The 26,315-nt window shown below is 45.9% G+C and overlaps 1 protein-coding gene across 1 annotated transcript in view; it reads left to right on the forward strand.

Annotated features, from left to right (window-relative positions):
- Positions 1 to 26,315, forward strand: part of LOC310843318 (uncharacterized protein) — a 133,641-nt gene that overhangs the window by 48,101 nt on the left and 59,225 nt on the right. The window contains exons 2-5 of the mRNA XM_083736483.1: positions 3,104 to 3,596; positions 3,793 to 3,874; positions 4,159 to 4,241; positions 5,123 to 5,249. Of these exons, the coding sequence (XP_083592609.1) occupies positions 3,195 to 3,596; positions 3,793 to 3,874; positions 4,159 to 4,241; positions 5,123 to 5,249 (694 nt within the window). The 5' untranslated portion in view covers positions 3,104 to 3,194. The remainder of the gene's footprint in view (positions 1 to 3,103; positions 3,597 to 3,792; positions 3,875 to 4,158; positions 4,242 to 5,122; positions 5,250 to 26,315) is intronic.

The following is a 26,315-nucleotide window of genomic DNA, read 5'->3' on the forward strand; positions in this document are numbered from 1 at the left end:
CATATAAACAATTGTGCTTTAAAAGTACATACCATATATGAAGTATCAAGATAATAGAACTTATAGTGGTTTCTGCAGTGAACAACAACTCTTACAATGTAAGATGATATAGACAGGTGCAGCATTGATTTTAGTAACAGGTGACAGCAATCTGCAGCTGTAAGGTTTTCTTCTTAAAGTGGCCCCTTAAAAACAACAAATGAAAAACAAACTTTATCCATACACAGGTTTGTATTTTGTTGTACATTTGTTAAAATATGATGTACATTTGTTAAAATATGATGAATTGCGACATTATATTCATTTCTATTACTTAGACTATGTACTACTGATGAAGCCCATGAGAGCGAAACAAGGCATTATTCCAGAAATCCTTGCATAGCTGACAACCTTCCCTTTCTTTGCGGGAAATTCCCTTATTCGAGCGCCGTTTCCTGCTGCCATCCCGGATTGTTAGATATCCTGTAGACTGTCTCCGGGACAGGTGAGGCTGCTGATCCCTTATTTTCAAATCTGAAAGTTGACAGCTATGAATCCTTGTCTACGCTGTGGAACTTGTAGTAGGCTCCAATTTGGACTTTATGAACATATGTGGAACAGAAACTAGCAGACATTTGGTTTTTATGAATGAACTGATTTGGGACTTCCGTCTATATTATTTATGTGTTGTTTATATTTATGTGTTGTTTATGTGCAAGGTAAACATTTGATATTGTGATAAGAATATATAGAAGAGTATTGTTTATGTGAATGCACAGCTGGTTACGTCTTGTGTGTTTGTCCATTCCAGGAACAGCATTCCCGACCCAGATGTCCACAGGAAGTCCCTAAGATGATTCCCCTTTCAAACAGGATACGTGAATCTAAGACAGTAGGGTCCTCTTCTCCGGCAGACGGACAACCCCTCCCCCAAAGCCCCTCCATCCCCCACTTCCCCATGGGGGTGCCCCACACCACCCATCACTCACCAGGATGGCTTTGGCCGTCTCCTGCTTGGAGCACTTCAGGGTTCAGAGCCCCCTGAGCTGATCTGCCTGGCAGTTCTGAATCACCTCCAGCAGGTACAGCTGATCTTCCTCCAGCAGCTGAAAGGCAAAAGTCAGGCTGTCAGTTCCTCACGAAGGGAGGGCTTCTCCACCTCCGAGAGTGCAGAGTGGGGGGCAAGGAGGGCAGGTCTGAGTCCCTGCTCTGGTACTCTCCAATACTCACCCCTGGGAGAGGGATGCGCAACCGCAGCACATCTGCAAAGAGAAGGACATGGGGACAGGTGAGTCCATCTCTGAGCACCTGGCAACGCTATTCCAAGAGTTTTCTCCTGGATTCCAAGTCCTACTGCAGGGGAGGAGGGACATCCCAGGCCTTGGGGGCCAATCCTGGCCTCCTTCAACCAGAATGCGGCTCCCCAGGCCAAAGAGATGATCAATATCTAGTTCCGCTCCATCCATGCTTTAGGGAGATTCCTGCACTGCTGGGGGTTGGACTAGATGACCCTGGGATCCCCTCCTCTCTCTCCACTCCTGAATTCCAGGAGGAGCTTCCTTGCCTCCTGCAAAGCCCTTTTCCCTGCAAGTTCTTCCTCCACTTTCCGGCCAAGGGAGGGAGATGCTCAGAGTCCAGCCAAGAGCCTCACCCCCAAAAGGATATCTGGCCAGTGGCGGAGCCGGGGGGGGCAGCTGCCCCCCAAAATGCATAAGAAATAATAAGAATCTGAGAGAGCGCTGAGCGAGGGAGGACTCGGCTTGGCAAGGGTTAAAGGGAACTGAGCTGCCTTCCTAGAGAGGACAGGAAGCAAGGGAGGGCAGGTCCTCCAGAGCCAAGCCCCCCCCCCCCAGTCCTTTCCTTGCTTTGGGGTCTCTCCTGCAAGGGCTGCCTCGCTCTCCCCTCCTGGGATCTGGTGAGTCTCCTCTCTCTCCCCCCAGAGGGTGCAGTGGGGAGACGGGGGGGGGGGTCCCAGGGCTGCAGCAGGGGAGGGTGCCTGGGGGGCCTGATCTGCTCCTGCAGGGGGGGGGACCCCAAGTCAGGGAGGAGAGGGGCCAGCCAGGGGGGGGGCAGGTCTGCAACGCTCCCCTTCCTGCAAATCAGAGGATCCCTGACTCCCACGAAATCTCCCTTCTTTAAACAAAGGAGTCCCTGGGACTTTAACTTTGAGTGACGTCGCTCAGCGTCATTGCACAACCGAGGAAACAGGTGCAAATGGTTTTCCAAAGCTGGACGAGGAGGTGGACTAGCCCCCCAGAAAAAAAACACACCCCACAGGGAAGGAGGAAGTTAAGGTGGGAGAGAAAGGCCAGGAATAAGGAGAGGGATCCCAGCCCATAGTCTGGCTGCTGCATTGGGGACCAGTTTCCCAGTGTCTCCCAGGGCAGCTCCCCACGGAGGCCACTGCAATCCCCTCGCACCCAGAGCAGGGCATCCCAGGACCACATCCTCTCTGTCCCAAAGGGATTTTGCTAGCAAAGCAGCCGGGAATGGTCGCTGCTACTCACCGAGCCTCCAGGGACCTGGGCATCAGTGGCTGTGTGTGTGTGTGTGTCTGTTAAGCTATCTAACAGAATAATACTACTACTACTAATAATAAATTACATACCTAAATTCAAAGGAGATGTCTTTGGCCCTGCCCATACCTGGCCCTCAGAGCAAAGAAAAGGGGACCCCACCCCAGGAGTCTACCTTGAGAATGGCTGAGAGTCCAAGTGCAAGAAAAGGAGACAGAAGCAGGGGAGTGGGGGTGGGATTGGGGAGCAACTCCAGAGGACCCCCAGGTCAGGACCCCCACTAGAGAAAAGCATCCATTTATCACAAGATACAAATGACTCCCTTGTCATTCGGTTCTGACTTCATGCATTGACTGGAAGGCAGCAGAAACCAGGTTGATTAATCTGACAGAAATCCCTTCAGTTGCCTCCACATTTTGCATTGCTAGAAGGCTAGAGACTTATTTCTTCTCTTCCTCCTCCTCTTTCTTTTCAAAATGATAGCTCATGGTCTGGGATGCGGTGAAGTCCAGCCCTGGTTCCTAGCAAGACTCATCCATGCTTGCTCAGGGAACCATTTCCCCCCCGTCCTACAAATTCTGTAACAGAACAATGTATTTGCTTTGTAGGATTTGCTGCAGCCTTTCATTTAGACGGACAGAACTTGGCAGAAGACCAAAGGGTTCCTTCTGATCTCTCAGAGGCTTCCTGAGAGCACAGATGGATGAGCAAGACTCAGCTGGCCCTGGAACAGGAAGAGGCCATGCAAGCCAAACTGAGAGCAGTGGGGGATTCTGGGAAAACTCTGTGCAGAAGATCCATGGTGAGGAGGACACCCTCCGCTCAGAGGTGCAGAGCCAGCAGTTGAGGCAGTTCTGCTGCCAGGAGGCCAAAGGACCCCGAGAGGTTTGCAGCCGACTCTACCACCTTTGCCACCAGTGGCTGAAGCCAGAAAGGCACACGAAAGCTGAGATGCTGGACCTGGTGATCTTGGAGCAGTTCCTGGCTGTCCTTCCACCGGAGATGGAGAGCTGGGTGAGGGACTGTGGAGCGGAGACCAGTTCCCAGGCGGTGGCCCTGGCCGAAGGTTTCCTCCTGAGTCAGGCAGAGGAGAGAAAGCAGGTGAGAGAGACTTCCCTCTGGATACTCCCAAGGGGCTCCCAACAGGACAGAGAACATCCCATAATGGTCTGCTGATGGCCCATCCTTTCTCTGAGAAGGCATCCATGGAATGAGATTTCACACCCTTCAAGTCTTTGTCATTCTCTTTCTAGTATTTCTCCCCATTCTCTGTTTTGAATCCTTGTTTCTTTTTCAGGGAAAGGATCTCTTTGCAGAAATGGACCTGGATTCCTGTGAGGCAGAGAGGCCTCCGTCGGACGCCAGAGAGAGACCACTGGGTAAGGAGGAAGGTGGTTTTTCTCCGTTTGGTCTCATTCTGTTGGTTTTCCAACTCATCTGAGGGTTTTTTCATCTTGTTTTGGGGGGAGACAGTTGGGAACAAGGGTCCAGAGGAGGGGAGATGTATTTCTGCACAAACAAACATATGAAATGGGCACAAACGTCCAAATACTCTCAGTAGGTAAGTCCTTCTCAAAGGCCCATCTGTAGTTAGAGATGCCCTGTTTCACCTGTGAGAGAAGCAGGCACTTCTGGCGTCCTGCTTACCTTTTTTCTCTTGCAGGTGACAGAAGGATGCCAGCAAGACCTCCTGATCTGCCTTTTCATGGGGGCAGAAGGGAAGCAGCGGCTGTGGAACCAGATCAGGTCAGGGGAAGCTGCCTTGTGGGGCCAGAGGCCGAAGGATGGAGCAATGTCATGGACTGGTTGGGCACAGAGGAATGGTGGGAGGAAGCAGCCGGGCAACCAGGAAGGGAAGATGGCTCAGAGCCGAAGGAGTGGAGGTGGAGGAAGGATGAGCAGTCAGAGGGAGAAGCCTGGGAAGAGGAGGTGTCAGAAGCTGAAGGGGAAACAGGGCTTAGTGAGCTGGGAGACTCTGTGGCAGAATGCAGTGCAGAATCAGAGGCAGAAGAGGAAGGAGGCGAGTGGGAGGAGGGAGGTCGAGAGGCAGAGGTGAGTCAGGAGAAGGAGGAGCCACCGGTGGCTTCCTCTCCTTCTGCCAGAAGCCACCCTCCCTGCTTGTCTCTCAGAGCCAGGAGACAAAAATAGGCTTATTTCAATTAATCACTGAATGCTAAAATTGTTTTCTAAGCAGTGGACAAATGAGAACAAATAGTGGCCTGGATTCACCTAACCAGCCCTTTCGGATGAAAAATCGGGTCTGCCCCCCATTCCTCCCCCTCTCCATGCCCCCCTGAACCCCTTGAATTTGGCTCTAGGGCATTGGGAGGGAACCTTCCCAGAACAGCTCACGAGGAGAGGAGATAGTGGATCCTTCCATTGGGGAAACTGGAATGCTTGCCTAGGCAGAATGACTTGGGAAACACAAGGCGGAGTAACACCTATTTGCACAAAGACAAATACCCATAATTAAAACACAGAATAAAATAAGCACCCATAATTAAAATGTGCAGCAAAGCAATCCTATTGAAACAACACCGCAATTTACAGGAAGGAAACAACAGAGCATTGTGTAGCAGATCATATTTCTGCTGTCTCAGAGGAGGACATTTCCCTTTTTCTTTTAGGGTCCAGTGTGCTTTGAAGATGTCGCTGTTCGTTTCACAGATGAGGAGTGGGCGTTGCTGGATCCTGACCAGAGAGCTCTGCATAAGGACGTCATGGAGGAGAATCGTGGGATCGTGGCCTCTCTTGGTAAGGCTCCCTGTGCGATCGTCATATCTGCCTGGAAATTCAAAAAATACGTCTATGGACCAACCTCATATATTTTCACAGAGCTCAACCGTGGCCCCTACAACACCTGGGAACCTAACACCCCCACAATAAACAGTAACTTACAGTTTTTTCTTTGAACAATCTTCCTCAAATTATCCCCTTTTCTACCACGATTGGGCTGGTCTCAACTGCCCAGGCCATCTTCAATGTCAGCTTCAGAATTGTTAGGAAAGATAAGTAGCTTCAGGTTTTCTGTTTTTGTTTTTGCTCCTGTCAGTCTTGGGTTGACCAAAGAGACGACTGACATTGCAGATGGAGGGGATGCCATGACTGGGCCAAACAAAATCCATGCCAGAGAAGAGCTAGACTCATTGAATTTCAGGTAGAAGTAGCAGTGGTGATGATGATGATGATGATGATGATTTATACCCAGCCCATCTGGCTGAGTTTCCCCAGCCACTCTGGGCGGCTCCCAATCAAGTGTTAAAAACAGTACAGCATTACATATTAAAAACTTCCCTGAACAGGGCTGCCTTAAGATGTCTTCCGAATGTCTAGTAATTGTTTATCTCTTTGACATCTGATGGGTGGGCGTTCCACATGGTGGGCGCCACTACCAAGAAGGCCCTCTGTTTGGTTCCCTGTAGCCTCACCTCTCACAATGAGGGAACCGCCAGATGGCCCTCGGCGCTGGATCTCAGTGTCCGGGCTGAACGATGCGGGTGGAGACGCTCCTTCAGGTATACTGGACCGAGGCCGTTTAGGGCAATAAAGATCAGCACCAACACTTTGAATCGTGCTCGGAAACGTACTGGGAGCCAATGCAGATCTCTCAGAACCGGTGTTATGTGGTCCTGGCGGCCACTCCCAGTCACCAGTCTAGCTGCCACATTCTGGATTAATTGCAGTTTCCGGTTCACCTTCAAAGGTAGCCCCATGTAGAGCGCATTGCAGTAGTCCAAGCGTGAGATAACTAGAGCATGCACCACTCTGGCGAGACAGTTCACGGGCAGGTACGGTCTTAGCCTGCATACCAGGTGGAGCTGGTAGACAGCTGCCCTGGACACAGAGTTAACCTGCGCCTCCATGGACAGCTGTGAGTCCAAAATGTCTCCCAGGCTGCGCACCTGGTCCTTCAGGGGCACAGTTACCCCATTCAAGACCAGGGAATCCCCCACACCCACCCGCTCCCTGTCGCCCAAAAACAGTACTTCTGTCTTGTCAGGATTCAACCTCAATTTGTTAGCCGCCATCCATCCTCCAACCGCCTCCAGGCACTCACACAGGACCTTCACCGCCTTCACTGGTTCTGATTTAAAGGAGACGTAGAGCTGGGTGTCATCTGCATACTGATGAACACCCAGTCCAAAGCCCCTGATGATCTCTCCCAGCGGCTTCATATAGATTAGGTTAGCGCCATCGGCGAATGGCGGAGTTCCTCCGATCGGAGGAATGGGCTCCGTGGAAACTGGGTCTTCCCACCGCGGCGAAGGTTGGGACCCGCTAGAAATTCCAGGCGGAGGAGCCTGGGAACGTAGGGTTCGACAGAGCACCAAGAGCGCCTCCCCTATTCGCGGGGGAACCCCTTTTGGGGGCTCCGGAGCGAAGTGGGGTGAGCAGCGCGGTGCAGCGAAGCGATTGCTACTTTCATGGAGGGAAGCCGCACAGCCATCGCCAGAGAGCACTGACTTTTTCCTGTTGACATTCGGACTCTAAACAAATACCCGTGAGTAAAAACGGAAAATTGGATCAAGAAATTCTTGAATTAGGCACTGAAGCGGGAAGGTTAAAACAGGAAGACCGTAAATAGACTGAAGTAAAAACTTTACATTCTAAGAGCCTGGAAAGTTGTTTTAAAGATTGAATTTTCCTGCTTCTACAACCAATAAAACCCCCTTGGAAAGCAGGAGAAAAGTGGGGGGGAATTGACTGTTTAAGCCTGCAGGAGAGAGAGTAAACTGGTTTGACTGGGCAAGTGCAAGGGCAGAGGAAGATGGAAGAGGTTGTGATCGCACCCCAAGCAATACAAATGGAGAGATCCAAAGTCCTGCAGGAGCGAAAGTTGTTGCATTGGAAGATTGAACTTGGAGTGTACCTGGAAGTGTTTGGAGTTAAGGAAGCTCTTAAATCTGGTGGGACTATGAAACATGTTGACAATTACTTTTTGGACAACCACTTTTTGGATTTCAAAGATGATGACAGGGAGTGGGACTGTGGGGAATGGGCTGGCTTGATGAAGGAAAATGGAGATTATCGTTTGGAATCCCCCGGAAACCTACTCCCCAAGGAGAAAGGGAAGAAATTAAGAAAGAAACCAACAAAAGGCAAGGAAGAGTGCAACTACAAACAAGAACAAGAAAATCTGCAGAAGGGGCATAGAAGAGACTTAAGGGCCTCGGATATAAGATCACCAGATTGATGGACTGGATGGAATGTATAGAAAGGACTGACATAACCCGAAACCAGGAAGAAGGGGCGTTGGATAACAACTAGGGGGAAAATTCTTTTTTTGTTTTTGAAATTAGTGTAATATTAATGAAATATTAGGGAAAATGCTGGAAAGGAATTAATTGGCTTTAGTAGAAAGGATTTAAGGAGTTATGTATAAATATGATTTAAACTTTGAATTTTAAGGCTTTTAAGGTAAGATAAGGTTAAATACATTAAGGTAAATTGAATAACAGAATATGGTAAAAGACGGAAAGGATATGTTGAATTAATTAATAAGATAGATTGTTAAGATAAATTATTTAAATAAAAATTGAGAAATATGGGAAGAATTTGCTGAAACAACGAATTAAGTCAGAATACAAAAAGGGAGGTGCGAGGAGGTCTAAGAAACAAGCAAATGAAAAGATGTAATATGGGATGTGTATTTTTCTTTTTCCCACTTTTTTCTTTTTTCTTTTTAAAAACTTTTTCTTTTCTTTTTTCTGTTGTATTTTTCTGTTCTTTATTGTATTTATGTATTTTTGAAACTTTGAATAAATATTTTTTTTAAAAAAAATCCGATAGATTCTGAACCACCTGAAAAAGTCTCCTTCTGCTGTTTTCTGCAGATGCAATGGAGGAGGCAAAGAAGACCCTCTTCGCCGTCGCCATTGCCACTTGGTAGGCTCGGCGTTGAGCTCTAGCCCGTGTCCGGTCTGATTCACAATGAGTTTTCCGCCACCGGCGCTCTAGCCGTCTCATCAATTGTTTCATCACCCTCAGCTCCGGGGGAAACCATGGGGCTGTCCGGGCTCCATGCAATCGGAGAGAGCGCTTCGGAGCCAGACAGTCCATAGCCCTGGTTAACTCCGCATTCCAGTGTGCCACCAGGGAATCTGCTGAAAGGCCATTAACTTGGGATAAAACATCCCCTACCACTCTCTGGAAGCCAATTGGATCCATTCAGTGGTGGGGGCAGACCATCTGAATCAGTCTCACCTCCTTGCAGAGGGGACGGGTTGCGGAGAAGTCCAGTTGCACCAGGAAGTGATCTGACCATGGCACTTCTTTTGTTTCGCTTTTAGTTAATGTCAGATCACCAACATCCGTAGAGGTAAACACCAAGTCTAAGGCATGTCTGCGGCTATGAGTTGGGCCAAACTTATTCAGGGACAGCCCCATGGAGGCCGTGCTTTCCACGAAGTCCCGAGCGGCCCCTTGTAAGGTCGTGTCGGCATGGATGTTAAAATCCCCCAGGACAACCAAGCTAGGTGTCTCCAGGAGCATATCCGCCACAACCTGAAGCAGCTCGGGCCGGGAATCCTTGGTGCAGCGGGGAGGTCGGTACACCAAAAGGAATCCTGTACTGCCCCTATTGCCCAACTTTCAGAACATGCACTCAGAAAACTGGATCTTCCCAATAGGACGCCTGGTGCAGACTAATGACTTCCTAAAAATCACTGCAAACCCCCCCCCCCCGCCCACATGACCTGGGTTGCTGTGCGTAAGAGAAACCTGGTGGGCAAGCAGCGGCAAGGACAGGCCCATCTGCTTCATCCAACCAGGTCTCTGTCACACATGCCAAGTCAAATCCGCCATCCACAATCAGGTCGTGGATGGCAGAGGTTTTATTCATCATTGACCTGGCATTGCACAGCAACACTTTCAGGTCATGTGGGTATCCCTTGCTGATTACTGTATCCTTCCGGTCAGGACCAGACCTGGAGGCAGGGATAGTCCTCCAACAACGACTAAACCTGCCTCCTTGGTCTGGTCTGGTCTTAGCATAACTCCTCCTCCTGCCCGTGATCACTGAGATTGGGTGTCCCAATACATTCCCCCCTTTGGAACCTGCCCCACTCAATCTATTGGCTGAGGCCCACTCCCAGGCAGCCATGACCCTTCCCCTTAAAAAGCAAAATACAAACTATATAATAACTTAACAGAATAACAACAACAATAATAAAACCAAAGCAAGAAACAATAGCGCTCAAATTAAACTACTCCCCCCCCTGACTAAATGCTTATCCCACCCCAAGCAAAAATAAATTAATGAAATAATATAATATTATAAAAAACAACAACCACCATTTAAAGTGCTGCAAATTAAAAGCACTTAAAACATTTAAAACCATTTTGTCCCTTGCTGCAGGTAGCTGCTCAGGCCTCTAAACTGTAGTGGTAAGTGCAGGCCCCGCCCCCTAGGCCAGATGGAATTGGCAGGAGAGGGAGGGGTCCTCCCAGCACTCACGCAAGCAGCAACAGCAGCAGTCATGATGATGATGATGATGATGATGATGATACAGTGGTACCTCGGTTTACAAACTTAATCTTTTCCAGAAGAGGACTGTTCTTAAATCAAGGTACCACTGTAGTAATAGTAATAATTTTTATTTCTACCCTGCCCATCTGGCTGGGTTGCCCCAGCTACTCTGGGCGGCTTCCAACACTCATATAATCATGAAACATAAATAATAATAATCTGATCCCATATATAAAGAACATTAACTTTAAAATGAACAACTTCTAATAGTGGCCAAAATTGTGGAAACCTTTTGTGAAAAGTGTATTTCTGAGGTTTGATGGCTCATAACACCACTTTTGTGTGGAGTAATACCATACAATTATATAGCAATGGAAAGATAATTTAATGAAGAATGTAATGCCATGACTTTTATGAAGGAGTATTTATTAGAACAGCAGTCATAAAGAAAAAACGTGAAACCTTTGGTAACCATTGGTAACCTTTAGCTTTAATTACGGCCTTACAACGCCTTCACTTGAAGTGAACCAAGTCTTTAGTTCTGCAGCTGTAATAATGGGAAACCAAGACTCAATTATGGCCTCTGTTAATTGAGCTTTATTGCTGGCTTACTTCTATAATAATAATAATAATAATTTATTATTTGTACCCTGCCCATCTGGCTGGGCTTCCCCAGCCACTCTGGGTGGCTTCCAAAAAAATATTAAAATCATCTAATACATCAAACATGTATTACAAGTTTCTTTAGTCGGCTACATAGATTTCTGATTGGGTTGAATTGTGGGCTATTCCCAGGCCATTCCAAAGCACCTTTTGCACACAGCAGCAACATGACATGGAGCTGAATCCTGTTGAAATAGAATATATTTCAAGCATATATATTTCAAGCATATGAAGCATATATATAAATGCTTCAGTATCTGGGAAAAGATCACCTGCGGAACACTTCAGTTTGGGCTCAAGTATTTCTTTTATGCATTTTTCCGCATTTATATTCCCATTAATGACGCAAATTCTGCTGACACCTTTTGCTGCCATACAACCCCAGATCATCACATTGTCTGGGTGTTTCACAGTCGGTGTAATGCAAGTAGGATGTAAATCTTCTCTGATTCTTCTCCTCGCATATTTCATGCCATCACTACCAAGCAAGGACATTTGGGTTTCATCGCTCCAAATAACACTGTCCCATTGTTCCGCTGTACAGTTAACATGGGTTTCATCTTTTCAACCTTTGTTGGAGAGATAACAATGGCTTTTTCCTTAGAATTCTAACATTTAGACCAGACTTGCACTCAACTTCCCATTACATTGCACCATATAGTCTTGTATACACCCAGATGATTTTCTTCTGTCATGTAGGCACAGTCTCTCCATTCTTCAATCGCCAGCTTTGGTTTAGTTTTTCCCAATTTTTCATCTAATTTCTTCATAACTGTAGCCTTGTTCACTTAATAGTACAATTTTACATCACTTTCTGGGTGACCAGTCAACTCTTTGTGCCATTTCTTTAATTTGATTATGTTTTTCAACCTCACTAAATGACCAACTTGATAGCAATCACATAAGACACTAACAAAAGTCAACCTAAGCAAGTTGTGCTTCTTTTTTCTCGTTATTTGGCTATAAGGTTTGATATAATATGAACAAACTTAGTTTGATTGCATTGTTGATTGCATTCTTGATCAAATTATATTTCCATTGATATATAAATTTATAATATTACTCCAAAAGAAGAACTACACTTTTTCCCCAAAAGTCTTCCACAATTTTGACCACTACTTTATATCAAACAAAGCAACATTCAACAACACATCAGAATCTCATAATAAATATGTTGGTTAATGACAAACAATACAGGTAATGAACACACACCCAGCTCCCTTCAGTTCTTCTCCATTTGTTCCTGAGGCTCTAATCCCTTTTTGTCTCCAATGCAGATTGTGATGAAATGGAAATCGAGAACAAAGGTGACCACGATAAAATCCCCAGAGAGGAGAAGCCACGCAAAAATTTGGAGTGTGGAGAAAGCTGTAGTCAGAGCTCCCATTCCACTTGCCATCAACAAAATATCATTGGAAAGAGACTCCATCAGTGCATGGAATGTGGAAAGAGGTTCAGGAAGAGCTCCATTCTCACTTACCATCAAAGAATTCATACAGGGGAGAAACCCTATCAGTGTGTGGAATGTGGAAAGAGCTTCACTCACAGCTCCAATCTCACTTCCCATCAAAGAATTCATACAGGGGAGAAACCCTATCAGTGTGTGGAATGTGGAAAGAGTTTCAGGCAGAGAGTCAGTCTCACTTCCCATCAAATAATTCATACAGGGGAGAAACCCTATAAGTGTGTGGAATGTGGAAAGAGCTTCACATGTACCTCCTCTCTCACTTCCCATCACAGAATTCATACAGGGGAGAAACCCTATCAGTGTGTGGAATGTGGAAAGAGCTTCAGGAAAAGCTCCTCTCTCACTTCCCATCACAGAATTCATACAGGGGAGCAACCATATCAGTGCATGGAATGTGGAAAGAGCTTCAGTCGCAGCTCCCATCTCACTTCTCATCACAGAATTCATACAGGGGAGAAACCCTATAAGTGTGTGGAATGTGGAAAGAGCTTCACTCATAGCTCTTCTCTCACTTCTCATCAAAGAATTCATACAGGGGAGAAACCCTATCAGTGTGTGGAATGTGGAAAGAGCTTCAGGAAGAGCTCCTCTCTCACTTCCCATCAAAAAATTCATACAGGGGAGAAACCCTATCAGTGTGTGGAATGTGGGAAGAGCTTCACTGATAGCTCCTTTCTCACTTACCATCACAGAATTCATACAGGGGAGAAACCCTATCAGTGTGTGGAATGTGGAAAGAGCTTCCGTCAGAGCTCCAATCTCACTTCCCATCAAAGAATTCATACAGGGGAGAAACCCTATCAGTGTGTGGAATGTGGAAAGAGCTTCAGTAGGAGCTCCAATTTCACTTCCCATCAAAGAATTCATACAGGAGAGAAACCCTATCAGTGTGTGGAATGTGGAAAGAGCTTCCGTCAGCGCTCCGCTCTCACTTCCCATCACAAAATTCATACAGGGGAGAAACCCTATCAGTGTGTGGAATGTGGAAAGAGCTTCACTGTTAGCTCTAAACTCACTTCCCATCAAAGAATCCATACAAAGGTCGGAAAAACCAGTATACAGCTTTAGGAGCCAGGCAAATCCACAGCTTTTTAACCGGGCCTTTTTCTTATTGACATCTAATACTATTTTAACATGTGATGTTTTGTGTTATTATGTTGTGTTTTGATGTTCTAAGCATTCTGAGACGTGTGGGTGTAGGGAATACGGCCAACTCCTAAATGCCAAGGGGTCTTTGTTCCCCCCTATTAAATATTGGAGGAGGCCACCCCCCCAGGTTTTCTTTGTGTGTTTTTTCAAATGCCACCTTTTTTTCTTCCACTACTTGCCATACAATTTCGCTTTCAATTTGCCCTTTTAAGAAATGACGTAGGAATTCGCAGACTTTTGGGATTTGGATTTGGAACAGGATGAATTTAAAATCGTGACTGCCTTTAGACTTGGAAGAGGAGGGAAGAAAGAGAAGAATAGAATAAGAGACTGTTTGATTACCCTCCGAACTAAAAAAGAGAGAGATAAAATTTTGGGTTGGCATTATCAGAATCCTTTGGAAGTACTACAGTCAAGAGTGGAGATTTTTAAAGACATCCCGAAATACCTTTTGGATCTTAGGTCCAATTACAGTGATTTGGTTGCCCTGCTGAGAAAGAACAAAATTAACCTTAGGTGGGAATTTCCCCAAGGCCTATCCTTCAGTTTCAAAGGAAGGAAAATAAAAATAAAATCAGTAGAAGATAAAGCTAATTTTTTGAATAATTACGAAGAAGATCTGCAGAAGGGGTCTGGAAAAGAGTCAAGAGCATCGGACAGAAGATCACCTGATAGAGGACCAGAACAAAAAGCATTGGACAGAAGATCACCAAAAAAAGGAATACTGGACATAACCAAACTACCCTTCGGACTGGACAATCCAGTGATATCAACAGAAGAAGAGCAAGCATTGGGTGTAGTTGGAGGAAAATCAGAGTAATCACATCATGGCATTGCAAATATTAAGTTGGAATATTAATGGACTGAATTCCCCCGAAAAAAGGCGCAGAGTCTTTCATTTATTGAAAAAGGAACAATTGGACTTGATTTGTCTACAAGAAACACATGTGACAAGGCTACATAGGAAAATACTGAGTAATAAAAGATTGGGCCATGAATTTATTTCATCAGAAAAAGTTAAAAAAAGAGGAGTAGTACTTTATGCAAAGGAGAGCCTATCACCGAAACTTATATTTAAAGATGATCAAGGAAGATTTGTTGCAATTGAAATTCAATCACAAGGAGATAAATTTTTGATAGTAAGGCATCTATGCACCAAATGAAGGGAAATCGGAATTTTTAAAGAAGTTGCATGAGACTCTGTTGGATTAGAATCATAGAATCATAGAGTTGGAAGAGACCACAAGGGCCATCGAGTCCAACCCCCTGCCAAGCAGGAAACACCATCAGAGCACTCCTGACATATGGTTGTCAAGCCTCTGCTTAAAGACCTCCAAAGAAGGAGACTCCACCACACTCCTTGGCAGCAGCAAATTCCACTGTCGAACAGCTCTTACTGTCAGGAAGTTCTTCCTAATGTTGAGGTGGAATCTTCTTTCTTGTAGTTTGGATCCATTGCTCCGTGTCCGCTTCTCTGGAGCAGCAGAAAACAACCTTTCTCCCTCCTCTATGTGACATCCTTTTATATATTTGAACATGGCTATCATATCACCCCTTAACCTCCTCTTCTCCAGGCTAAGCATGCCCAGCTCCCTTAGCCGTTCCTCATAAGGCATTGTTTCCAGGCCTTTGACCTTTTTGGTTGCCCTCCTCTGGACACGTTCCAGTTTGTCAGTGTCCTTCTTGAACTGTGGTGCCCAGAACTGGACACAGTACTCCAGGTGAGGTCTGACCAGAGCAGAATACAGTGGCACTATTACTTCCCTTGATCTAGATGCTATACTCCTATTGATGCAGCCCAGAATTGCATTGGCTTTTTTAGCTGCCGCGTCACACTGTTGGCTCATGTCAAGTTTGTGGTCAACCAAGACTCCTAGATCCTTTTCACATGTACTACTCTCAAGCCAGGTGTCACCCATCTTGTATTCGTGCCTCTCATTTCTTTTGCCCAAGTGCAATACTTTACATTTCTCCCTGTTAAAATTCATCTTGTTTGTTTTGGCCCAGTTCTCCAATCTGTCAAGGTCATTTTGAAGTGTGATCCTGTCCTCTGGGGTGTTAGCCACCCCTCCCAGTTTGGTGTCATCTCCAAATTAGATCAGGATGCCCTTGAGTCCATCATCCAAGTCGTTGATAAAGATGTTGAATAAGACGGCCCAAGACAGAACCTTGTGACACCCCACTAGTCACTCTTCTCCAGGATGAAGAGGAACCATTGATGAGCACCCACTGCGTTCATGTAGCCTACCTTGATTTCAGCAAGGCATTTGACAAGGTGCCTCATGATATTCTTGTAAAGAAGCTGGTAAAATGCGGTCTTGACTATGCTACCACTCAGGGATTTGTAACCAGCTGACTGACCGAACCCAAAGGGTGCTCATCAATGGTTCCTCTTCATCCTGGAGAAGAGTGACTAGTGGGGTGCCAGTCACTCTTCTCCAGGATGAAGGATTACATGGACTACAATATAATTTTGATGGGGGACATGAATGGAGTGGTATCTACAACAGGTAGTTACTAAGGATGGTAGACTACCAAAAACTTTTTTTGACATGACTGACAATACGGATTTAGTGGACACACGGAGAATGAAGAACCCTTTGGGAATAGAGGGAACTTTCTTCTCTGAGGCCAAAATGACATGGACAAGAATTGACCAAATTTGGGCAACTAGAGGGCTGGCTCCGAAGATTAGAAAAGTGGAAATCTGCCCTAAAATTTGCTCCGACCATAATGCTGTGAAGATGGAAATGAAACTAACACCAAATGGTTCCTTTAGATGGAGGATGAACAACACTTTGTTTAGGAATGAAGAAGTGACTAAGAAGGCCCAAAAAACCCTGAGAGATTATTTCGAGATAAATATGAACACCACTGTTGAAAAAAGAGTAATCTGGGACGCAAGCAAAGCGGTTATGAGTGGATTTCTGATGCAACAGAATGCAATTAAGAAGAGAGTCCAAAATGAGAAAAAAGATAAAATTCTGGAGAAAATAAAGGAAGGAGAAAAGAAATTGAGAATGAAACCAGTCGCAGGAGATCCTGAAAGAGATAAAGTTATATCAAGTACAATATATGAAAATGATGAATCAGGAAATAGAATGGAAGATTAAACAGATGAGACAAAAGACATTTGAATCGGCAAATAAATGCGGAAAACTGCTGGCTTGGCAAATGAAAAAAAGACAAAAACTTAATATTATTACAAATTTGGAAGTGGAAGGAAAGAATATACAGAATCCAGCGGAGATCAGAAAGTGCTTCCAGAGGTACTTTAAACAACTATATACACAGGAGATGCAGAAAGAAATGGACATTGACCGTTTTTTGAAAATAAATGGATTACAAAAAATCTCTCAAGAAAATAAGTTAATGTTGAATTATAAAATAACAGATCAGGAGGTAGAAGGGGCCATTCAGAACATGCAATTAGGTAAATCCCCAGGACCAGATGGTTTGACTTCAAGATATTGTAGATCCTTGAAAGAATGGTTAGTACAACCCTTAAAGTAAGTCTGTAGTGAAATATTGGAAGGGAAAAGGGCACCAGAGTCGTGGAAGGAAGCTTATATTACACTTATACCGAAAATAGAGTCTGAGAAGACACAGCTTAAGAATTACTGCCCCATATCTTTGCTTAATGTGGATTATAAAATTTTTGCAGATATTTTGGCTAAAAGACTAAAAGAGGTGTTAGTAGAAGAAATTCATAAAGATCAAGGGGGCTTTCTCCCGGGCAGACACTTGTCTGACAATACGAGGAACATAATTAACATTTTAGAGAAACTACAAGTGAATATTAATACTAAAGCAGTTCTGATATTTGTGGACGCGGAGAAAGCCTTCAACAATATTTCTTGGAGTTTCATGAGGAAAAACTTACAAGGGATGGGGGTTGGTCAAGGGTTTGGAAATGGTATAGGTGCAATTTACTCAGAACAAAAGGCTAAATTAATTGTGAATAATGTAGTGACGGAAGAATTTAAGATAGAAAAAGGAACACGGCAAGGTTGCCCAATCTCTCCAGTGCTTTTTATATCGGTCCTGGAGGTCCTTCTAAACATGATTAGAAGGGACCAATTGGTTAAAGGTATACAAGTCGGAGCTAAACAGTACAAATTGAAAGCATTTGCAGATGATTTGGTACTGACATTACAGGAGCCAGAATCTAGTACTAAAAGAGTACTGGAACTAATTCAAGAATTTGGTCATGTAGCGGGTTTTAAGTTGAACAAAATGAAAACTAAGGTGTTAGAGAAAAACCTAACAGTGATTGAGAGAGAGAGGTTTCAGAAGGAGACAGGATTAACATTGGTTAAGAAAGTGAAATACCTAGGGGTCAATATGACTGCCAAGAATGTGAACTTGTTTAAGGATAACTATGAAAAATGTTGGATGGAAGTGAAAAAGGACTTAGAAATATGGTCAAATCTGAAGCTATCATTGCTGGGCCGAATTGCTGCGATAAAAATGAATGTACTGCCTAGGATGCTGTTTTTGTTTCAAACATTGCAAATTCTGGATAAAATGGATTGTTTCAAGAAGTGGCAGAGAGATATTTCTAGATTTGTCTGGCAAGGCAAGAAACCTCGAATAAAATTTAAGATACTAACTGATGCTAAAGAAAGAGGTGGATTTGCCCTGCCAGACCTTAAACTTTATTATGAATCAGCCGCTTTTTGCTGGCTGAGAGAATGGTTGCTTCTTGAAAACACTGATGTGCTGGATCTAGAAGGTTTTAACAACGTATTTGGGTGGCATGCATATTTGTGGTATGATAAGGTCAAAGCACATAAAGCATTTAAAAATCATATTGTCAGAAAAGCACTGTTTAACGTCTGGATAAGATATAAGGACTTGCTCGAAAATAAAACCCCAAGGTGGTTGTCACCAATGGAAGCGAAGGCTCAGAAAAAGCTCAATATGGAGGCCAAATGGCCAAAATATTGGGAAATTCTGGAACAAGAGGGAGATAGATTAAAACTACAGAGTTTTGAAAAACTAAAAAATAGAGTGTGGGATTGGCTCCATTATTATCAAATAATGGAGGCATATAATCTGGACAAAAAAAAATGGCTTCCAGGTGGAAAAATCAAAATTGGAAATACAGCTGTTAGACCCCAAAAGTAAGAACTTGTCAAGAATGTATAACTTGCCTTTGAAATGGAACACTCAGGATGAAACAGTGAAATCAGCTATGATTAAATGGGCACAAGATGTTGGACATAATATTATGATGGCTGACTGGGAACAGTTATGGACCACAGGTATGAAATTTACGGCATGTAATGCCTTAAGAGAGAATATAATGAAAATGATCTATAGGTGGTACATGACACCAGTCAAGCTTGCAAAAATTTACCATTTGCCTGATAATAAGTGCTGGAAATGTAAAGAGACTGAAGGCACATTCACCTTTGGTGCACATGCCCAAGGATTAAGACTTTCTGGGAAATGATCTACAATGAAATGAAAAAGGTATTTAAATATACTTTTCTGAAGAAACCAGAGGCCTTCCTCCTGGGCATGGTCGGCCAATTGGTGCCAAAGAAGGATAGAACTTTCTTTATGTACGCTACAACAGCAGCAAGAATACTTATTGCAAAGTACTGGAAGACATAAGATCTACCCACCCAGGAAGAATGGCAGATGAAGTTGATGGACCTTATGGAACTGGCGGAAATCCGAGACCAGGGAGAAGAGTCGGTGGAGGAAGATTGGAAGAAATTTAAAGATTATTTACAGAAACATTGTAAAATTAAGGAATGTTAGAAGGAGGCTGGAATGAAGTTATATGGCTTTAGCAGAAATATTATAAAGGATTAAGTAAAAATAGATTGTTAATGGAGAAAAGGAGGAAAGGTAAAGTTACATTATATTAAGATAAATTATAGGATAAAAATTGGGAAAGATAGAAAGGATTTGCTGAAATAGCTAACTGAACTAGAATACAAAAAAGGGAGGTGCGAGGAGCTCAAGGAAACAAGTAAACGAAAGATAAGTTACGGGAAGGTTCGTTGTGTTTCTTAATTGTTTCTATTTTTCTGTTTTTTTATAACCTCCCCCCCCTATTCTCTTCTTTTTTTATTGTGATGTGTTGTTAAGTTTTTGTTTAACTTGGAATTATCTCTTTCTCTTTTTGTAACATTTAAAACTTTAATAAATATTATTATTATTTTTAAAAAGAAATTTTTAAAAACCGCACAAAGGTCATGAGGAAAACAAAATACAAGAAGATACAAACATGGACAGGTCCCATCTTTGCGGGCAAAATGGAAAAGTTGCTTAAAGGAGGCTTTCCCAAACTTGGGTCCCCAGCAGCTCCCGGACTACAGTTCCCACCGTCTCTCCCCATTGGTTCTGCTAGCAAGGGATGATGGGAGTTGTAGTCCAAAAACAGCTGGAGACCCAAATTTGCTTTAAAGGGAAAGTAGGCTGGCCTTGTGATACCCTCTGCTGGCCAAAAGCACTGCCCCAGAATCTGAACCACCCCCAGTACTCCTAATTGGAATTAATAGAGCGCAAAACTGAAGTTTGATCGGCACTTCAACCTTTAGGGAGCTTCTAGGTGCTTTCTGCACCACCTAGAGTACCCACAGAATTGTGGCTTCTACTGGCAACACACACAGGAGAACAAATGAAAGACAAACACAATGAGCAAGAAAAAACCTGGAAAGGGCCATAGCAAATGGACATCCGGTGTGAAGAGGTGACTTTCTCCGCTGCTGAACAATGCCACAGCCAGAGGGGATGGAATGCTAGAAGTTTTTCCGGGTCAAGGGGAGCTGTTGGGAAATTGAACTATGGGCTCAAAATGTTACTTTTTAAAAAAGTTGCTGCCTTTATAGACATTGTCATTCTACTGGTGTCCATGCATCCTGTGATTGATAGTGCAAGGCGGGACTTACCTAGCCCCCACCAATATTTTATTCAAGTTGACACCACTGGGTCGGGTGGTTTCCAAATTAAATAAATACATAAATCTCCTTCCTTTGCACATGTTCCAGCTTGTCTATATCCTCATTTATTCTTTTTTAAAATTTATTTGCCCTTCATCTGAAGATTTTACATTATAAACATACAGGATGAAAGCATGGCTTTCTCAAAAACAAGACAAGCCAGAGAAATCTCTTCTTTTCTTTTTTTGGGTGGAGTTACAAACTTTGTGTCTGGAGGCGGTTGGAGGATGGATGGCGGCTAACAGATTGAGATTGAATCCTGACAAGACAGAAGTACTGTTTCCGGGGGACAGGAGGCGGGCAGGTGTGGAGGACTCCCTGGTCCTGAATGGGGTACCTGTGCCCCTGAAGGACCAGGTGCGCAGCCTGGGAGTCATTTTGGACTCACAGCTGTCCATGGAGGCACAGGTTAAATCCGTGTCCAGGGCAGCTGTGTACCAGCTCCATCTGGTACGCAGGCTGAGACCCTATCTGCCTGTGGACTGCCTCGCCAGAGTAGTGCATACTCTGGTTATCTCCCGCTTGGACTACTGCAATGCACTCTACGTGGGGCTACCTTTGAAGGTGACCCAGAAACTACAACTAATCCAGAACGCAGCAGCCAGACTGGTGACAGGGAGCGGCCGCCGAGACCATATAACACCGGTCTTGAAAGACCTACATTGGCTCCCAGTACATTTCTGAGCACAATTCAAAGTGTTGGTGCTGACCTTTAAAGCCCTAAACGGCCTCGGTCCAGTATACCTGAAGGAGCGTCTCCACCCCCATCGTTCTACCCGGACACTGATGTCCAGCACCGAGGGCCTTCTGGCGGTTCCCTCACTGCGAGAAGCCAAGTTACAGGGAACCAGGCAGAGGGCCTTCTCGGTAGTGGCGCTCTCCCTGTGGAATGCCCTCCCACCAGATGGCAGCCCTGTTTACGGATGTTTTTAATGTTTGATGTATCATAGTATTTTAATATTCTTTTGGAAGCCGCCCAGAGTGGCTGGGGAGGCCCAGCCAGATGGGCGGGGTATAAATAATAAATTATTATTATTATTATTGTTGTTGTTGATGATGATGATGATGATGATCAGTGGACTGCTGTGGAAATAGTGTTTTTCAATTTCAGTAAGGCCTTTAGTAGGTTCTCTATCGGTAGGAGAAAATAGCAGAGACCAACCAGAGAATATTGAGAAGCAAAGCAGCTAGTAAGCCTGTTCTTTATTAACTGTTTCAACAGGGTTCTCCCCCACACGCAGGAGAGAGGAGGAGGACCCCGAGCCATGCATGTAAGCCCTTATATAGACATTTTTATATAGGACTCTCCTGTGTGAGTGTCTGAGGGCCCTGCTATGCCACTTACCACCTGGCCCATGGCGGGGCCTGACAGGCCTCACTAGGACAGTTGCTGTTACTGCTGGAGGGGGTGGGGGTGGGGTGGATGTTTGGTTGGGCATGGGGAATTTTTTTGATTTTGTTGTTTTTGTAATTTTTACAGTTTTTTTGTTTGCATTGCTTTATTGGTTTTGTTTGTTTGTTTAAGGTGTTATTTTGTTCTTAAGGGGAGGGGTCAGGGCTGCCAGGGAGTGGGCCCCAGCCCACAAAATGGCTGGGGCATGTTCCACAGGGGGGGGATGCACTGGTACAACCGATCTCAGTGATCACGGGTAGGAGGAGGAGTTACGCTAAGACTAGACTATGTCATTACAGATGGGGCAGGTTTAGTCATTGTCTGAGGACTATTCCTGCCTCCGGGTCTGGTCCTGACCGGATGGATACTAGAATCAGCAAGGGATACCCACATGACCTGAAAGTGCTGCTGTGCAATGCCAGGTCAATGATTCATAAGACCACTGCCATCCATGACTGGATCATGGATGGAGGATTTGACCTGGCATGTGTAACAGAGACTTGGTTGGATGAAGCAGATGGGCCTGTCCTTGCCACTGCTTGTCCACCATTGCAGCTAAGTAATGCAGTTACGGCGCTTCAGCAGCAGTTGGATGCCTTACTGGCTCCTGGGGCCGACGCCCCAGTTTCTGGCAAGTACCCAGTGGCCCTGCCAGATAAATTTGATGGGTCCCCGGCCAGCTTTCGCATGTTGCTCGCCCAGGCCAAGCTGTATATTCAGGGGCAAGCCCGAAATTTTCCTGATGAACGCACCAAGGTGCACCTCTTGATCAGCTTGCTGAAGGACCAGGCGGCCAAGTGGGCTTTGCCATTGCTCCGGCAAGACTCTCCTTTGCTGACAGACTATGTAACCACTTGGAGACTGCGTTTGGCAACCCTATGAAGGGGAGCCAAGCCAATCGGGCGATTCGTCGGTTGAGACAAGACAAGTCCACAGCCGCCACCTACGCCACCGAATTTCGGCTGTTGGTGCAGGACTTGTCCTGGAATGACTCTGCACTGCGGGACCAGTATCTTGAGGGGCTTTCGGATGAGATACTGGACCAGCTGGCCATGATGGATCGCCCCAACTTGCTAGACGCCCTCATTCAGCGGAGCCTGCAGATAGACGATCGGTTGGAGGACCGTTGTCAGGCCTGGGACCACCAGCACTCCTGGCTTCCGGCTCCAGTCTTTACCAGCAGGTCCACGGCCATAACCGAGTTGCTGGAGGAGCCTATGCAGCTTGGGGCAGCACGGCCTCGCCTCTCCCCCGCGGAGAAGACGCGGCGTCAGGAAGGGAACCTGTGTCTCTACTGCGGCGGAAGCGGACACTACGCCCGATCCTGTCCCGAGAAAGTGCCGGCCGCAGGGAAACCACCAACCCCGGTAGCCGAAGGCCCTGCTACCAGGGGTCCCAAACAGCACATGATGGGCCCGCACCAGTGGAATTGCAACACGTTATGGTCCTGGTGCATCTATACCCTCCTGGTGTGCCCTGGATTCTCACCCATGCTCTGGTAGATTTGGGGGCAACCCTCTCCTATATGGACTCTGCCTTTGCCGCCCATCATCAGGTGCCACTCCAGGACAAAAACAGGTGCCACTCCAGAACCGGTACAGGTGGAGGCAATTGACAGATGGCTCCTGCGCTTGGTTGCCTTTACCCAGGAGACTCAGCCCTTGGTCCTGTGTCACCAGCAGCACCGGGAGGTGCGCACCTTGGACATTTCCACCATGCCCTGGTTTCCCCTGGTGCTAGGGATGGACTGGCTGGAATCTCACAATCTTCAGATCGACTGGGTCAATCAGACTGTGCTCTTCCCAGACCCATGTCCCCATACACGGTCCAAGATGCTAGCGGTCGCCCCCATGAGGGAAGCTGCATCAATGCTCCCCGCTGTTTACCAGGACTACCAAGAAGTGTTTGAGGAACAGGGGGCAGACCAGCTGCCACCTCATTGATCTTTCGACTGCGGCATAGACCTCCAGCCCGGGGTGCCACTGCCTGTGAGATGCCTACACTCTCTTACAGAGCCAGAGCACTAAGCCTTGTAGGACTTCCGTCGCAAGTGTTGGAAAACTAGCCCCCTCGGGAGAGGCTGGCCTCTCCCCCTGCTCCCGGGACTTGTTTACCGGTGATCTTTCTCTGGCTGGCATCCCAGACAGACCAGGGAGATCTTGATAGGCGACATCTTCCAGCATGGAAGATGCACACCCTCTTCTCCCCTTTCACAGGGGAAAGAAAAATAGTCAGAAAGTCCTTTTACATCTTGTTTATTTCTGACTTTACAGCTCTACAAAAAAAACATGTCCGATCAGTTCAAACTTCTCCAAGCAAGTGACTCAGACTTCCTTTACAAACGCAACAGGAAGGTCTCATATTACACACGGAACAAAGCTTTGTGTATCCCGTGAACTGCCTGGAAGATTCTTTCCCAGGACTAGCCACATCATGTGATGTAAACAAGCTGGCAGTTTGCAGCTGCGTTGTACTCATATCGTAACATACTCCCCCATATGAATCAACGTTAGCTGCGAACAAAGCTTGATCCAGAGAAGAATACAAACAGTTGTTATACAGGTAACAATCACCTGTTGTATCAGTTCCACCTTTGGAACTACCTGCCACTGGTTTCACCAGTGTAACTCTCTGGTTGTCTGTTTTCCAAGGAATGAGTGCTTCTGCATTACCTTGGCTAGGGAAGGTAGTGTTACACTTAGCAACACTCAGTTGTGTCTTTGTCTCTGACTTACTCACACCTTTAACTCGTCTTGAGTTGTCAACAATAGTAACACATGCAACAACTGAGTTAGCAAACTCTTGAGAATACCTCTTGGGTGGTACGCCCTTTGTGACTCTCTCGGACCTGCGTATGAGGTGCTGATCCTGTTTGCTGACTGGTTCATCCTCAGGACCTTTTGGAGAACCATGCCTGTCAGGGAACTGCCATTGGAGCCAGAGGCGGAGGGAAGGCTCCAGAGTGATGCTGGAGAGGGTCCCAGTGTTGTTGATAAGCAGTGTCCAGTGCACAGCGGAATGATGAAAAGTACGTGCCAACATGCTCTATATTGCTTTATTTACACTTCAAAACTGCTAAGTTGCAGAAAACATGTTGCCTCTGCCGGAGCAGAGAAATGCATCCTCTCTCCTCTAAAGCACGGAGAGAATCACACTGAACTGCAAAGAACAGTGAAAAACAGGAAACCAGTGTACGTCACATCCAGTCTCCTTTCCCGTGAGAAAACCCAACAGTAACTCTGACTGTGGAATGTAAACATTGTCTTGTGACAAGCCCTTCCGCTGCTCAGTGAGGGAAGCAGAAACCAACAGTAGTCCAGTGTTCTTTGTGGACAAAAAAGACACTAATCAGCCTAGACTTGTAGTGGATTATAGGGGGGTCAACCTTGTGTCCGAACCCGTGACCTTCCCGATGCCCAGAATTGACGATATTTTAACACGGGTGAGGCAGGGGTATTCACCCCCCTGGGGGCTTTTGAATACTTGGTCATGCAATTTGGATTACAATCGGGCTCCGCCTGTTTTCAAGCATTCATGCATCACGTGTTGGGGCCCCTGCTGTACAAAAATTGTGTGGCCTTTTTGGATGACGTCTTAATCTATTCGGACAATGAGGAGCAATGCGTCAGAGAAGTACTACAGAGAAGTACTACAGAGACGTCAGAGAAGTACTACAGAGACTGCAGAAGCACCAGTTGTGGGTCAAGCTGGAAAAATGCCAATTTCACGCCAGAGAGGTCGGGTTTCTGGGGTACAAGTTGTCAGACAATGGCCTAGCTATGCACCCAAGCAAGGTGAAGGCAGTGCTGGAGTGGAAGGCCCCCCAAATCCAGAAGGATGTGCAGAGGTTCTTGGGGTTCAGCAACTTCTACAGGAAGTTCATAAAGAACGCTCACCTGACCGCACCCATCACAGATTGAGCAGCAAAAAGAAGTGCCCAGCGAGCCTTTGAAAGACTGAAGAAGGCGTTTGCTTCGGAGGAGCAGCTCTTGCACGTGGATCTGGAGAAGCCCATGAGACTGGAGACGGATGCGTCCAACTGAGCCATTGGGGTGGTCCTTTTGCAGCCGGGGGCCAAGCAGGACTGGAGACTGTGTGCCTTTTTCTCAAGGAAGCTGAGCAAGTTGGAGCAAAACTATACCGTGTATGACCGTGAACTGCTGGCAATCTATGCGGCTTTTTGACAATGGAGACATCTGTTGATAGGGGCGCGGCACAAAATCCAGGTCTGTACCGATCACAAGAACTTGGAATACTGGCGGACCACGCGAGTACTCAACCAGAGACAGATTCGATGGGCTCAGGAGTTCTCCAAGTTTTCCTTCAAGATACGATACGTGCCGGGAGAGGAAAACGTAAGAGCAGAAGCCGGAGTACATGGAAGGATAGGGACCGCCAGAAATCCGACACGTGTTTCCCGAGGACAGATGGGTGTGTGGGGGAGCGTTGGTGGGGAAATGAGAACTGGCAGGGCTTACCAGAATCGACGCGTTCGCTCAAGCCAAAATCAGAGAACTTCGGGATGGAAGGGAAGACAATGGAGGGTTTGAGGAAAAAGAAGGGCTACTGTACTATAAGGGGGCATTGTATGTACCGGGGGAGACCCTGAGGGGAAAGGTACTCAAACAGCTCCACAACAATCCAACCGCTGGACACTTTGGACAGCACAAGACCATACTGCTCGTCACCAGGCAGTTCTGGTGGCCAAAGGTGAGGGAGG

This window comes from Podarcis gaigeae, assembly GCF_964106915.1.
Source record: "Podarcis gaigeae genome assembly, chromosome: 4".
NCBI classification, from domain to species: Eukaryota; Metazoa; Chordata; class Lepidosauria; order Squamata; family Lacertidae; genus Podarcis; species Podarcis gaigeae.